Source organism: Lemur catta, chromosome 5 (assembly GCF_020740605.2).
Source record: "Lemur catta isolate mLemCat1 chromosome 5, mLemCat1.pri, whole genome shotgun sequence".
In the NCBI taxonomy this organism is placed as follows: Eukaryota; Metazoa; Chordata; class Mammalia; order Primates; family Lemuridae; genus Lemur; species Lemur catta.
This window is the reverse complement of record NC_059132.1, coordinates 7,409,952-7,424,684: the sequence shown is the minus strand read 5'-3', so window position 1 is coordinate 7,424,684 and position 14,733 is coordinate 7,409,952. Positions and strand designations below refer to the sequence as shown.

The following is a 14,733-nucleotide window of genomic DNA, read 5'->3' as shown; positions in this document are numbered from 1 at the left end:
GGGGTCCCTGCTCTTATGGATCCCCCAATGTAGAGGGGAAAGAGAAAACAGAAAATAAACACATAAACCAAGTGAGTTTGGTGCTGTGAAGAAACGAAGCCAAAGTGATAAGCTTGAGAATGATTGTGTGGCCTTTAGACAGAGCGGTTGGGGAGGGCCTCTGTGAAGAACTGAAAAGTCAGGGAAAGAAGCTGCGGGGAGCCAAGTGGAGTGCTGGGAGAAGGAGCTTCTCGAGAGGAAAAGTATCACTAGTGGAGTTGTCAATGGGTAGCTGAATATGTGAATGTGGAGTTTTGAGCCATGTCAGGGTTGTAGGGCAGGGGCCTGGGCCAAGGGACCTTATGTGAGGAGGATGAGGAAACGGGGTGAAGATCCTCAGTTCTGAGGCTGGTAGATCTTGGGGTGCCTGAAGGGAAGACCCTAAAGATGACAGGGGCTTTCTGGGCAGTAAGGCCCCGGGCGCATGTCCTCCCAGCTCTACTTGCTGGTATCATTTAGTTTGCAGTGGGGCCCAGGATGTACCTTTCTTCCTCTGGGCGCTCCAGGCGTCTTTCTCACCCTGCTCACGCTGGCTTTTCCAGTTCAGCGGGAATCGGGAAAAGGTCTGGGACCAGCTCGGTCTCCCTCCGTCAGAAGCATCTTCGTCCAGGTGTCCAGTGACTCAGTTTCCCTGGTCACACATTGAATTCTCGCCATTCCTCATCCTTAGGTCAGGGACTGGTGATCTGCATATGTAAGTGAATAATCAGAAATAATTACAGGCTGAATCAGTGGCTACATCAGAAATAGAACCCAGGCGTCTTGACTCACAAGCTCTGGGTTCTCCAGGCCGCCCAGGAGACGCTGCGTCCGCCCCGCCACCCGGACCCTTCCGGGGTATTCGCAGCAACCACAGAGGTTTAGTTCCCATGTGGCCCCCTCGCGTTTCCGCGCCCTGCGCGTTGCCGGACGAGGAGTGGGCGGGACCGGGCCAGGTTTGGGGCGGGGCTTCCCGGTGGGCGGGGCTTCCCCGAGTTCCGGAGTCGAGTCGCTGGCTGCCTTGGCCAGAGCGGAGATGCAGCCGCCGCCCCGAAAAGTGAGCTTGGCCCTGGAATGGGGACTCCTGGCGGGCTGGGGGAGCCGGGGGAGCTAAGCGGGCACCAGACTTGGGGTGGGAGACGGCAAGTGGGATGGGGTCGGAGCTCAACCCTGAAGTAACCGACGAAACAGCTCGGCCCCGCCCCCTCACCCCTGCGCGGAGTGGTTTTTCAGGTCTCCGAGCCGAGGGCTTTCATTTTTCCCTTGTCCCCACAGGTGAAACCGGCCCAGGAGGTGAAGCTTCGCTTCCTAGAACAGCTGAGCATCCTTCAGACCCGGCAGCAGAGAGAGGCGGATCTGCTGGAGGACATCAGGTAGCCCCGACCCCTTCACTTATACGCACCTTCACTGTGGCGCGCCACTCCCCCAGCATACATCTGCCGGGGTGGGGGGACAGGGGCAAAGAGCTCTCCGACCTGCCCTTTCACGACCCTCACCCTAGGCCTGTCTCTCCAGATACTGAATAGCAATGATCCCCACCCCACCCCTCGCAGACATAAACACGGGGATCCTGCCTCAAACTCCTTGGCTCCACACCACTCCTCCCACTCCCACAGTCAAGCTTAGGGCAGAATCCCCCTCCCTCTTCCAGACCTGTTGGAAGGCTGGCAAACCCCATAACCAGGCTCCCATCAGTACTCACCTCTAAGCCCACACATGGACCCCCTGGGGTGGGGAGGATACTGCCGGGGCTCTGAGGTGAGGCTGTCTTGTGTTCCGGCTGCCTGAGGTTACCTCAAGGACTCCCTCTGTTCACTCCCATTTCATCTGCGGGAGTCAAACTCTAGGAGCCTGACGCCCCCCTTCCTCCTGTCCAGGCGAGTAGAGGACTAAGGGTGGGAGAATAGGACTAAACGGTAACCCTGCACCCTCACCCCAACCCCACCCTCAATCTCCACAGATCCTACAGCAAGCAGAGGGCAGCCATTGAACGGGAGTATGGGCAGGTATGGGACTTTTCTCTGGACCTTCCCTCTGGTTCTAGCCTCCTTTTACACCACCAGCAATGTCTCTCCATGCATATCTCTGTTGTGGTCAAGAGCGAATGCCTAGCGTCAAACAGACTTGTGTCAAGTCTTTGCTGTGTGCTTATTAGCTGTGTGACCTTGGACAAGTTATTTAACCTTTCTTGGCCTCAGTTTCTTTCTCTGTAAAATGGGAAGAATAATAATACCTTACCTTCAGGTAGGATTGTTGTAACGATTAAATAAATTAATGAATGTAAGGCATTTAGCAAAGCTAGTGTCCATAATATGCATCCAAAGAATGGTATTATAATCTCATCCCATATTCTCCCATTCAGGGTGGGTCTTTGAAAGGGAACTGGGTCTGTGATGCCTTTTTTACCAGGCACTCCAGAAACTGGCAGGGCCGTTCCTGAAGCGGGAAGGGCACCGGAGCGGGGAGATGGACAGCAGGTAGGTCCCATGGAGGGGGAAGCTCACAGGGGTCCAAAAGTGCTGGGGAGCTCAGCCCCAGGAACCTGTGGGGGTGAAGGCCTAGTGAGTGGGGAGGGAACGTGAGCTGCAGGTAGAGCTGACACAGCAGCAGGAGAGGAGCTGACCCAGCAAGGACACTGTGGGTGGGGGCAGGGGGCATGAGTGAGCCTTGTGGCTGAGCTAATGGGCTGATCGATTGATGGGCTCCCAGACAAGGGGGGATGGGAAAGCATTCTGTCTCTCATGGTGTTGGCGGGGTCATCTCATGAAGCTGTGGGGTGTTCCCCTCCTCAACACAGACCTTCTCTGGGGAGGGGCAGGACAGTGTTTGGTGCCTGGCGCTGCCTGCTGGATGCCACCGTGGCCGGGGGCCAAACCCGGCTCCAGGCGTCCGACCGATACCGTGACCTAGCAGGGGGCGCAGGGCGGAGTGCCAAGGAGCAGGTGCTTAGGAAGGTACGGCTCACTGGATGGGGTGAGGGAAGAGCTGGCTTGGGACCAGAGGTGGTCTGGGTCAGGACTTTGTGTGTCAAATGCTGCTAGGGAACCGAGAACCTCCAGAGGGCGCAGGCTGAGGTGCTGCAGTCTGTCCGGGAGCTGAGCCGAAGTCGGAAGCTGTATGGGCAGCGGGAACGTGTGTGGGCCTTGGCACAGGAGAAGGCAGCTGACGTCCAGGCCAGGTGGGGTCACAGGAGTTAGGAAGCCCAAGGTGGGAGGATGGGGGGGTGTGGAGGTGGTGTCAAGGCACCAAAGCTGGGCCTGGCTCTCCTTTGTCTTGTCTGCATAGGCTGAACCGAAATGACCATGGGATCTTCCACTCTCGGACCAGTCTCCAGAAGCTGAACACCAAGGTCTGAGGGATGAGGGCATGAGTGTGGGGGCAGGGAGGAGGTAGGCAGAATAATCTAGTGGTTTGGAACCCAGGGCCGTAAGTATGAGAGACTAGGTTGAATCCAGGCTCTCCTACTTCCTAGGGGGGTGACCTTGGTTGACTTAGTTGATCTCTCTGAGCCTCATTTTCTTCATCTGTAAAATGGAAATGATACCTTTCTTTTTCATTCCTTTAATGTGCATTTATTGAGGACCTCTATGTACTAGGCACTGTTCTAAACACTGGGTACCCAGTGGAGAACACTGCCAGTGGCAATCCTGCCCTCACAGCCTGGTTCAGGGAGACAGAGAGTAAATAAATAAATAATTAGATTAAGATGAGAACAAAACAAGGTGCTATGATAAAGGGTAACGATTTAGAGGAGTGTAATTTAGAGGGAGGCCTGCCTCTCTGAACAGCTGGCCTGAGTGTCAAGAAAGAGCTAGCCATGCAAAGATCTAGGGGAAGAACATTCCAGGGAGAGGACATGATGAGTGCAAAGGCTTTGAGGTGGGAATAAGTTTGTAGGCTAAAGGAACCGAGAGGCGGCCAGTGTGGCTGGAGCACTGTGAGCAAGGGGACAAGCACTTGAAATGAGGTCAGGGAGGTTGAAGGGGCCAACTTATGTTGGACTTGGCAGACCATGGTAAGGAACAGTTGAGATTTTATTTTAAACGTGCAAAAGCCACTAGAGGATTTTGAGTAGGAGTTATGAGTATGTGATTTTTTTTTTTAGTGTAGTGCCAGGCACAGAGTAAGCACTCAATAATGTGAGAATCCATTCTGGATCTGGGTTCTCAGTTGGTCTTGGAAAGACCCTAGGGGTCCAGAGCTCCCTGTCAACATCTGTTTCCCCTCCTAGCTATCTGCCCAGTCGGCCCAGTACTCCCAGCAGCTGAGAGCAGCCCGCAATGAGTACCTGCTCAACTTGGTGGCCACCAACGCCCACCTTGACCATTACTACCAGGAGGAACTGCCAGCTGTGCTCAAGGCCAGTCTTAACCCAGACACCCCTGCCCCTCAGCAGGGAGAGAGGGGAGGACCTCCCCATTTCCCACTTCCCATGAGGCTGTGTGGTACTAGGGACCCAGCCTCCTTAGAGTGGGTAGAAGATATATACTTGGGTTCTGGTTCTGCTTCTAATTGGCTGCATGACATTGTGCAGGACACTTAACCCTTCTGAAGCCCAGATTCCTTATCAGGGACGACCCCTGCTCTGCCTACTTTATAACACTAATGGGACTTAAAAGAGGGAACAGATGTGAAAGTGTTTTTTTAAAGAACTACTAAGTGCTCTGCACATACAAGGGTCTTCCTCATGAAGAATGTTGTGCTTCTTCCTCCTTCCCATACCTCATGCCTATCACCCATCCAAATCTGGATAGAAAGCCTGCTTTGCAGTAGAGGCCTGGAGGAAGGGTGGTGTCAGTATCTCGGGGTTCTCTCCAGGCCCTGGTTAATGAGCTGTCAGAACACTTGAGGGACCCCCTGACCTCACTGAGCTGCACTGAGCTGGAAGCCGCAGAGATGGTCCTGGAGCATGCCCGCCGTGGGGGACAGGCAAGCTCCCAGGTGAGGGCTGTGGCCTGTGGTCTGTAAGAGCTTCCCCAGAGATTCTTCTTACCTTCCTCTCCCAATACAGACCTCCCCACCGCATATCTGCCCCTTTCCTTCTTACCTTGTCCTCTTCTAAGAGGTGGCTGGGGACAGGGTTGGAGAAGGAACCAGTGAGTGAGTGACTTTGACTTTTCCCAACCCTAGGTAAGCTGGGAGCAGGATCTGAAGTTGTTTCTTCAGGACCCTGGAGTATTTTCCCCCACCCCACCTCAGCAGTTTCAGCCAGCAGGGACTGATCAGGTGAGACCTCCCTCCTTATTGGACCCAGGCCACCTGGGAACAGGACTGTGGTTTAGGCCTCCTTCATTATCTTTGTCTTGGTATTAACTTAGTGAGTACTAAGCCCTGGAGAGGGATTTGAGAACTCCAGTTCACTTCCCTTGCACCAGGACACAAAAAACACACTCCAGTTCACCTTTCAGTCACTTCACCATGCTGTCCCCTTCATTCCACGTCTGTCTCTCAACCTGGATCCCATTTCTGGAACTCTTTGTCTCTGTCCTTGGAGGTCAAGACAAAGAGAGGAAAAAGGAGGGAACTGGAGAGAAGCAGCATCCTCAGGTCTTTCTCACAGCACCCCCTGGCCTTTTCAGGTGTGTTCCCTGGAGAGGGGAGCAGAAGGCATGGCTGGGGACACTGGCCTGGAGAAGGAGGTTCAGCGCTGGACGAGCCGCGCTGCCCGCGACTACAAGATCCAGAACCATGGGCATCGGGTGAGGTGGGGGTGCAAGTGTCATGTGCACCTTCTTGTGTTAGCAAGAAGAGCTGAGACAGGGGGATCCTGGAGCCATTGGGGGTGTCCTGGAGATACAGACTGGAAGGGAGGGAAGGGTATTTTAAGGCAACAGTATGGCACAGTAGTTAAGAGCATAGCTTTTGGAGCTAGACCTACCTGGGTTCAAATTCTCTTCTATTGCTTCCTAGTTTTCTAATCTTGAGTAAGGGAGTGACTTAACCTCTCTGGACTTCAGTTTCCTCATCATTAAAGTGGGGCTTACAATAGCACCCACTTCATAGGGAAGATTACATGATATAATACATGTGATGCAACTAGCAGAGTACCAGGCCCATGGTAAGTTATGCCCCACAGTATCTCCACCCACCCTGTTCTCCGCCTGCCCAACCAGGTGCTACAGCGACTGGAGCAGAGGCGACAGCAAGCCTCTGAGCGGGAGGCTCCAGGCATAGAACAGCGGCTGCAGGAAGTGAGGGAGAGCGTCCGACGGGCACAAGTAAGGCACAGCCCTAGGAGTTAGAGCCACAGAGATCCCACTGTCTCAGGCAACCCCCCCCACTCCTCTTTCTGCTGATGGGGCGGGGGGAGGTGGGAGGTAGAGAGTAGACACAGTTGGCCAGGTTCCACTAACTTCCCTTCTCCCCATGCAGGTGAGCCAGGTGAAGGGGGCTGCCCGGCTGGCCCTGCTGCAGGCGGCTGGCCTGGATGTGCAGCGCTGGCTGAAGCCAGCTATGACCCAGGCCCAGGATGAGGTGGAGCAGGAGCGACGGCTCAGCGAGGCTCGGCTCTCCCAGAGGGACCTCTCTCCCACTGTGAGTTCTTCCCTCAACCCTACCCATACACCACCCAGGTGGGTAAAACTCCTCGACTTCCCTTATAGGGAAGGTAGATCCTATAAAATTGGAGTCACAATAGTACCTAACTCAAAGGGTGCTGTAAGGGTTTAGTGAAATCATGCATGTGTAATTCTTTGCATAGTTTCTGGCATAGAGAGTCCTCAATAAACTTTTATTATGAGAATAATGTGGTGGTTAAGAAGTAAGATTTTGGGGGCAGTCTGCAAGTGGTTTGAGTACCAACCACGCCACTTACTAGGTGTGCGATCTTGGAAAGTGACTTACCTTTCTGAGCCTCAGTATCCTCATCTGTAAAATGAGGTTTATAGTTGTACAAAATAACACTGGGTCATTATGAAGATTAAATGAGACAATACACATAACATACTCAGCATTGTGCCTGGCACACAGTAAGCACTCAAATACTGTAACTCCGCTATTGCTGTTAGTATTATCCTGCTCTGTGGTGATTTTGGTTGTGATCCACAGTGTCCTTTATGGGTAGAATGGAGGAGTGGGAGATGAGATACAACCAGTACTGGAGAGTGGGCCCCATAATCATGTCTGTTCTCTTCCTCTCCAGGCTGAGGATGCTGAGCTTTCTGACTTTGAGGAATGTGAGGAGACAGGGGAGCTCTTTGAGGAGCCCGCCCCCCAAGCTTTGGCTACCAGGCCCCTCCCCTGCCCTGCACATGTAGTGTTTGGCTATCAGGTGTGAATGGGGCTGGGGACCTCAGAGGGGCAAGGGTGGGGGACAACCAAGTCCTGAATCCTTCCTTGTGGGGCCCAGGCAGGGCGTGAGGATGAGCTGACCATCACGGAGGGTGAGTGGCTGGAGGTCATAGAGGAGGGAGATGCTGACGAATGGGTCAAGGTGGGTATGGGACCCTGGGTTCTGACTTGGGGTTGGGGCAGTGGGAGGGACTTCTCTGTGGCCCCCAAGGACCCATCCAGGTGAAGCTAGAAGCATGAGTGGAGGAGAGCCAGGGTCATGGACTGCTTAGGTAAGTCTGACATCTGTTCACATTGCTGGGGGAGCAGGCTCGGAACCAGCACGGTGAGGTAGGCTTTGTCCCTGAGCGGTATCTCAACTTCCCGGACCTCTTCCTCCCTGAGAGCGGCCATGACAGCGACAATCCCTCAGGGGCAGAGCCCACAGGTAAGAAAAGGAAATTCTGGGTAAGGAGGGCCGGGGTATGGAGAAGAGTTATTAGGTGGTGTGGCCCTGGGGCGTCATGGTCCTGGGGCACCACCACCTGCTCTCTCTCTCCATCTCTCCTGGGCCTCTGTAGCATTCCTGGCTCGTGCCCTGTACAGCTACACGGGACAGAGTGCAGAGGAGCTGAGCTTCCCTGAAGGGGCACTCATCCGTCTGCTGCCCCGGGCCCAAGATGGAGTGGATGACGGCTTCTGGAGGGGAGAATTTGGGGGCCATGTTGGGGTCTTCCCCTCCCTGCTGGTGGAGGAGCTGCTTGGCCCCCCAGGGCCACCTGAACTGTCTGACTCTGAACAGGTGAGGCTTCGTTTTCCCTGAATCCTCAGGCACTTTTGGGTTGACACTCCCTCCCCAGTAAGGCCCCATATTCATCTTAATGGCTCCTCTCCTCCAAGGTTCACTTCCTACAGTGTCCTGGTCCCCCCATCTCCTTTGGCTGGGCAGAGAAAACGGAAACCAAGGCAGCCGTCATAGGAGTTTGGAGGTCCTACTTTAGTACTGGATAGATCTGAGAGCAAATTCCTATTGCATGACTTGGGCAGTGATTTTAACTTCTTTGAGTAGAGGGAATGGGGGGCTCTTGTTTTTTCACATGTAAAATGGGGATAATACCTACTACAGCAGGCTCACTATCATGATTAGAGATAATAGAGGTAAAGCCCTTAGCACAATGGCACACAGGAGGTGTGTTAATATATGATACCTATTGTTATGGATATACAGCAGGAAGAGCATAGGAGTGGGAGTCGAGAGATCTGGGTTCTAGTGAGCACTCTGCCACTAACTGGCTCTATGATCTTGGACAGATGGCTTAACCTGAGTCTCACCTCTAACACAGGAGTCATAAAAATGATGAGGTAGTGGTAAGGATTGAATGAATTAGTTCATGTGAAATGCTGGCAGAATACTTGAGACATAGTAAGTGTTCAAAACATACTGGCAGCTGAACTATATATCAACTACAACCCTCACCTGAATACAAGTGGTTGGCTACTTCCTGTATCAGGGAGTGGTGAGGCAGGAATTAAAGGTGGAATAAGAGGAAAAGCTGGCGAAACCTTCCCACATGCCAGTAATAACTCTGTGCCCACCCTACCCCCAGACATTGCCGTCCCCTTCTCCTCCCAGCTTCTCCCCACCTGCACCCACTTCTGCGCTGGATGGGCCCCCTGCACCTGTCCTGCCTGGGGGTGAGTAGAGGCAATTGGGGGCTCTGGGAGGATAACAGATAGGAAGGAGGAGAAAGCTTGGACTCCTAGGTCTCATGCCATTCCTCTTCGTGCTCTCAGGAACCTTGCAATAAGGTCCACTGCAGCTTGATGGTGAGAAGAGGTTGCCTGGGCTTTAGAACCAGGCTGACTGTTCAAATCCTGCTCTTTCACTTTTGAGTGTGTGACTTGTGGTGGGATGTTTACCCTGTCTGGGCCTCAGTTTGTGTTCTTAACAAAATGAGGTGAAAGGTACTGCCTCATTGAATTGTTGTGAGAGTTAAAAAAAAAAAGATGTCTGTAGAGTACACAAATAGTCACTGGTTTATCATTACTATTTCAAAAATTAGCCAACTTCTCTCACTGTGTTCTCCCAATATGCACTTTTTGCTCTTAGTGTCTTTGAATCCTACAAATACTTAGCTTTGTGTCATCATTTTTTCTCGTGGAATACCCACCTTTTCTAAAACCTGGTACTTCCACTTTCTCCACAGGGAGTTTCCCTCCCTGACCCCTCCCCACCCCCACTAGGGTCACCACCATCTCCAACACCCCTAGTTCATTTGGAATGAATTAGCACTCATTTGTTTCTTGTGTTGGTTGATGTTTCATCACTGGGTTCCTGACAGCCATTGGAGGTGGCAGTATTGTGTATCCCACCTCCCTTTCTTTGGTACCTTGAGCAAAGCTGATTATATACCCGTTGTCCAATAAGTGTTTGTTGAGGATGGATGGATTGATGGATTTTATGACCTAGGATGGTGTCTATTCATTAATTTAACAAGTACTCATAGAATGCCACTGTCCTAAGTGCTGCAGATACAGCATTGAACAAAACAAAATCTGAAGACTTGTGATCTTGTTTCCAGACAAAGTCCTGGACTTCCCTGGACTCCTGGACACGATGGCACCTCGACTCAGGCCGGTAAGGGTCTTTGCCTTGGAGGAGACTGTATGCAGAGGGGTCATTCCAATTGGTCCTGCTTTGTGTGCAGGGCTGAGGAAATGGACAGGAATACCCGCAAGGGAGGACTCTGGAACACTAACTATGTGTTTCCTACAGATGCGTCCACCACCTCCCCCGCCAGCTAAAGCCCCGGATCCTGGTCACCCAGATCCCCTCACCTGAAGGCCAGGGGGATCACTGTCCCCAGTGATGCTGCTGCCCTTATCTCCATACTGTCAGAGACCACACCCTCAATGATCCGGAGCAACACAGCCAAAAGCTGAAATCTCCCTTATTTCTAGGGGTAGAAACTTCTCCTTTCCCCATTTCTGGGGCTGGAACCCACTCCTTCTTCCCCATTGTCCTCCTGCCACCTCTAGGGCTATAACTACCCCTTTCTCTTCTGCCACCACCCTATCTCCAGGGCAGTGACACACCCTGACGTCTCTGGGGCTGGAACCTATCCCCCAAAGTCTTGAGTGGCTCCAGCCCATCTATGTCTCCACCTGGGCTCTGTGACCCACCCACCTCTGGATGCCAGGGTCACTGGGGTTGGGGGTAGAAGAGCAGGCCTTGGGAGTCAGAAGGAGCTGGAGCCAGTATGCAAAGCAGCTGTAATGGTCTGAGCGGATTTATTGACAGTGAATAAAGGGCATGAAGGCCAAGCAAGAGCTTGGGCCTCTTGTGCCAAGAGGGCAGGGGGCCTAAGGTGCTATTGCTTTAGGGGCCCACCAAGGGCAGGGGCCTGCTCCCAGCTGCCATGGTCTAGCATGTGGAGCAAGGTGTTGGGGAAGGCAGGTCAGGCAGCCTGTTGGCAGGCAGGGGAAAGGGAAAGAGTGAGGGGCTAGGGATGGGGGGAACCTCTCCTGAGGTCCCCCAGCCTGAGACCGTGCAACTCCAGGTGGAAATAGAGCTGGTCCCTCAGCTGGGGAGCAGTGCTGTCCAGTGGAGGGGAGGGCCTTCATGCCCACCCACCCCTGGCCCTGCCAGCTGGTGGTCCATCAGCGCAATGAAGAATGAGGCTTGGAGGAGAGGAAGAGTAACAGTGTTGCTTCCTGTTCAAGCTCTGTCCCAGCTTTACCCCAGTGGCTGCAGGACCTTCCCTATCCCTGGAGCACACATCCACTCCCGACCACCAAACCAAGGACTATAACAAAGACTACACCTGCAGTTCACCCTGGGTGTTCAGGGAGCTGATAGGCTTAAGAAGTTTAAGTAGGTGATGGGAGGAAGAGATTACCTGACTTAGGGCTCAGGCAGACTCACCTCACATACCTCCTGCTCCCCGTGGTGGAGACATCTGAAAGGGGGGAGGTCAATGGGAGAACAGGAGGTGGGTCATATCAGTGCCCCCAGAGTAGGGGGCAATAATTGCTGAGCCCACCATAGCCCACTGCAGCCCTGGCCATGTCTTCGTACCTGGTGATCTGAGGTGTCTGGTTTGCTTGGCTGTCCATTTGCTTCTTGAGTGGGCAGTCCTGGGCTTGGGCCCCTCCTTCCAGTCCTCGGTGTAGGCTCTGCAGAGGCTCCAGGCTTCCCCTCAAGTGCACAAGGGACTAGGCTGCTGTCCCTGAGTCCTCCATTCTGCACTGGGGGGCTGGCTAGGGCTTGGGGCTGTGGCCTCTCAGGGGGCAGCCTCTCTATGGCAGGTATCCCTGCCCTTGGCTGTCCTCCCCCAGGCCCCTGGCCACCCCCTGGGTCTGGCCCCCCACTAGAGCCCCAGCTCCTGTCCGTAGGGGAGCCATCACGACGTTCATGCAGCCCATAGCGCTTCTCAATATGTGTCACCCGGAACCTGGGAGAGGAGGTAACATGAGGACTTAAGATCTCAGTTCAGAAGCTGCTTGGCCCTCCCCTCAGATCAGGGACACCCTGGGTTTGATGGCCACCTCCCTCTGGCCTAAGGCAAGGGAGGCCTTCTCAGATTGTGGGGCACATTGTGCAGCCTGCCTCTTGCTGCAGCTCCCAATCCAGGAGGAAAGAGCCGGGGACTACCTCTGGGGTCAGGTGCTGGATCATTGGGGCCCCCAGCTCAACCTCCCTTTCCCTGGAGCGCTCTATCCCCACCTGCCCACAGAGAACACTGTGGTCTCCCCAGTCCGGGGGCGGCTTTTTCCTTCCTTGGAGCGGCCCTGACGGACAAGCGGGGGCCTCTTGCTGCGGCTGCAATGGATGCAAGGGGCTGCAGAGCCCAGGTGCACTGTGTGATGATGCGAGGGGGTTCCATCCTGCAGGCTGGAGGTGGCATCCACGCTGGACAGTAGGGAGTAGGGGAGCAGGGGTAACATTTCCATTTCCTGTCTGGGATGTTTCTTCCTGTTCTTTCAGCATGCTCCTTAAACCCCCCAGCAGCCCCACTTTCCCTAGGCCCCAGCACTCTTCTCTTTATCTAATAAACTCAATATTAGGATGTTATTGACCATGTGTTCTTCCTTCCAGGGCTGTTTGCTAAAAGGAGGGCAATGCTTAACCCAAAGCAGTGGCACTAGAGGTGAATGTTAGGCTTGATGATATCTAGATGAGAGATAGGGTTTGAAGGAATCAGGATTTCTATAAAATTTTCTTTCTATAGGTTAGCCAGCCCTGTCCAACCCCTAACCCCAAACATGCAAGGGGACTGGGAGAGGATTGTGCTGGAGGAGAGGGTACTCTCCAAGGCAAGCAAAGTCATGCTGACCCTTGTTTCCAGCTCACCTGGACAACTGCACTGTCCCTTCTCCTTCACTGTCCCCCAGCATCTCCTTCAAGGCCTCAGCATTAGCTGAGGGGAGAAGGGAAGGAGGGAGTCAGTGGAGGTGGAGGTCAGGGCAGGAGAAAGTTGGGGGAGGGGGAAGCAAGAGGCCAGCCTAGACTCACCTTCATTTTGGATGATGCAGCGAACGATCCTTTCTACTGTGTCTTCATTCATGTCATCGTCCTCAGCTGAACGATGAAAGAGGTTGGCAAGGAAGCAGGAATGAGTCAGCTTTGGGGGAACATTACCCAGTGGCCCCCATGGCTTATTGCTCAAGACATACCCCTTTACCTTTTTGCCATCATGCTGGCCTTTAGCATTTCAGGGGCCAGAAAAGATGGAGATGTCAATGGGAGCCCAAGACTACCATAAATGGACCCTTCCTGCCCATGCTGCCTTCCCTAGATTTGCTTTCAGGGTAGAGTTACCCCACTTGCTGACTCAAGAATGCATCCCTAGGCTTCCTGTAGGCTTAATTGGGATTTGGCCTGGGTCTGTTGGCCAGGGAGGCAGCAAGAGGTGTGGGGAGAGGTGTAAGAGAGAAAGGTGACTGAGCCAGAGTTCCAGGCTCCTCACTCACGGGCCTGAAGCTGGGCGTCGTCAGGCTCTGAGCCCCTGGACGTACGGCAGCGGTAGCCCTTCTTCTTGAGCACGTGGCAGATCATGAAGCCTACGAGGCCCATCAGGAAGAAGACCAGCACAAGCAGGAAGAGCATGTACAGCCCATGCTGGGGCGGCTCCAGGTCAGGCTGTGGTTCCGACATGAGGCCCTGGGGGGCGAGCGCGGGCCAGGGCGCCTCCTGGGTTTAGGGGGCTGCAGCTGGGGATGGGGGAGGGGTAGGAATGCCATCCTCAAGATCCGAAACAAGCACATCTCAAGAGGTCCGGCCCCACCCCCTACCCAGCTAGGGAGCTATCCGGGCCAGGGCTGCTGCTTCGCCAATACCGCCTGGGGCAGGAGGTCAGACCGAGGCTGCTCAAGCCTTCTTCCACGACCCTGGTCCTGCTTCCCCGACGCCCAGAGCGTTCCCCTTTCCAGCTCGTCCGCGCTTCCGTCCCTCCCAAGGACACTGCAGCGCGAGATGGGACGGAATTCTTAGGCGGCGGGAGCAGAAATCGCGCCTGAGTCAGCGTCTGCACCTCCTCTGCGCTGGCCTGAGTCAGGCCTCTGCAGCCCCCTCCCCTCCCGGTACTCCCGCACCTCTCCCCTTTCGGTTCCCCCCACCCTGACCACCTGGCCCACCCGGTACCGGTGATTTGGTTCTGGCTCCGACTTCTCCTCGGGTTCCGGCTCCAGGGGTGTCCTAGTCCGGCTCGGGGCCCCCGACGCCCTCCCGGAGCTCATCCCTTGATTCCTCCCCCTCCCCCCTTCGCCGCCTCACCGGCTACGGGCTGTGGCTGCGGATACCGGTGCCGCAGCCGGCGGGGGGGGGGGAGGGAAGGATGGAGAGGGATGCGGGTTGGTTGGGAGCGGCGGCAGGCTTCGGACAACTCCGGGCCTGGGTTGGAGGAGATGGGCGCCTCCGCAACCGCCCGGGCTTCCCAAATGCTTTTGCCGGTCGCCGGCCCAGGACCAAGGGGCGGAGCGCAGGTGTGCGGGGCGGAGAGCGTGAGCCTTGCGCGCGTGTGAGCGCAAATGGGGTGTGCGCGTGACTGCGCCGGGCCCCCCCGGGGGGACGGTGCGGCGCTGAGTCTGGGTCCGGGCGGGGGACAGGCGGTCCGGCGAGGGTGTTCTCCGCTGTCTATCGCGCACGCCTGGCGCAGCTCCTGCCCTCAGATGCCGGGACCGAGAGGATAGTCAAGAATCTTCCCGGCGGGCTCGGGGAAGCTGGCTTTCTGCACCTGAGAGGGGCGGCGTGGCTGGATCTTCGGCGCTTGAGAGGTGACCACGGCCTGCGCCCCGTTTGGGGCAAGCGGCTGGATGGGATGGCTCGGCTTCCCGAGGATATGACCCCCGCCGGGAAAGAAATGGACCTCGCATTCTAGGACCAAAGCTACGGCTTCCCCGCCCAAGCCCGGACACTCAAACTCGAACTGCCGGGAGAGCTGAGCG

At 55.0% G+C, this 14,733-nt stretch overlaps 2 protein-coding genes across 11 annotated transcripts; one reads left to right on the top strand and one right to left on the bottom strand.

Annotated features, from left to right (window-relative positions):
• The first annotated feature begins 1,004 nt into the window (after window positions 1-1,004).
• FCHSD1 (FCH and double SH3 domains 1) lies at window positions 1,005-10,642 on the top strand. Of its 3 annotated transcripts, none has more exons than XM_045551061.1 (20): window positions 1,005-1,075; window positions 1,294-1,391; window positions 1,979-2,024; window positions 2,428-2,495; window positions 2,837-2,972; window positions 3,060-3,196; window positions 3,304-3,367; window positions 4,250-4,378; window positions 4,837-4,959; window positions 5,149-5,244; window positions 5,598-5,717; window positions 6,132-6,236; window positions 6,391-6,552; window positions 7,160-7,288; window positions 7,367-7,450; window positions 7,618-7,735; window positions 7,869-8,089; window positions 8,895-8,982; window positions 9,870-9,925; window positions 10,064-10,642. In XM_045551061.1, exons 1-20 carry the CDS (start codon window positions 1,055-1,057, stop codon window positions 10,127-10,129), a joined length of 2,067 nt encoding a protein of 688 aa, XP_045407017.1. In that variant the 5' UTR covers window positions 1,005-1,054; the 3' UTR covers window positions 10,130-10,642. The 3 variants fall into 3 exon arrangements, with proteins under 3 accessions (XP_045407017.1, XP_045407018.1, XP_045407016.1); XM_045551062.1 differs by having other exon boundaries at window positions 2,816-2,972; window positions 8,921-8,982; XM_045551060.1 differs by having other exon boundaries at window positions 2,816-2,972.
• Window positions 9,926-14,730, bottom strand: RELL2 (RELT like 2). Of its 8 annotated transcripts, none has more exons than XM_045551072.1 (8): window positions 13,924-14,730; window positions 13,261-13,750; window positions 12,803-12,868; window positions 12,641-12,707; window positions 12,014-12,199; window positions 11,366-11,741; window positions 11,213-11,246; window positions 9,926-9,997 (listed from the first exon to the last, which is right to left on the bottom strand). In XM_045551072.1, the coding sequence occupies exons 2-7, from the start codon at window positions 13,442-13,444 to the stop codon at window positions 11,214-11,216; spliced, it is 912 nt and encodes a 303-aa protein (XP_045407028.1). In that variant the 5' UTR covers window positions 13,445-13,750; window positions 13,924-14,730; the 3' UTR covers window positions 9,926-9,997; window position 11,213. The 8 variants fall into 8 exon arrangements, with proteins under 8 accessions (XP_045407028.1, XP_045407026.1, XP_045407025.1 ...); XM_045551070.1 differs by lacking the exon at window positions 9,926-9,997 and adding an exon at window positions 10,562-10,968 and having other exon boundaries at window positions 13,261-13,500; window positions 13,931-14,730; XM_045551069.1 differs by lacking the exon at window positions 9,926-9,997 and adding an exon at window positions 10,562-10,968 and having other exon boundaries at window positions 13,261-14,730.
• Window positions 14,731-14,733: the final 3 nt, after the last annotated feature.

Bases quoted from the DNA above. Each gene is read 5' to 3' on its own strand.
- FCHSD1 (XM_045551060.1), top strand. From the start codon at position 1,055: ATGCAGCCGCCGCCCCGAAAA. The intron at 1,392-1,978 runs GTAGCCCCGACC...CAATCTCCACAG, and splicing joins GATCTGCTGGAGGACATCAG to ATCCTACAGCAAGCAGAGGG. The intron at 4,379-4,836 runs GCCAGTCTTAAC...GGTTCTCTCCAG, and splicing joins AACTGCCAGCTGTGCTCAAG to GCCCTGGTTAATGAGCTGTC.
- RELL2 (XM_045551064.1), bottom strand. From the start codon at position 13,444: ATGTCGGAACCACAGCCTGACCTGGAGCCGCCCCAGCATGGGCTGTAC. The intron at 12,200-12,640 runs GTGAGCTGGAAA...CCTACTGTCCAG, and splicing joins GGGACAGTGCAGTTGTCCAG to CGTGGATGCCACCTCCAGCC. The intron at 11,742-12,013 runs GTGGGGATAGAG...CTCCTCTCCCAG, and splicing joins ACAGTGTTCTCTGTGGGCAG to GTTCCGGGTGACACATATTG.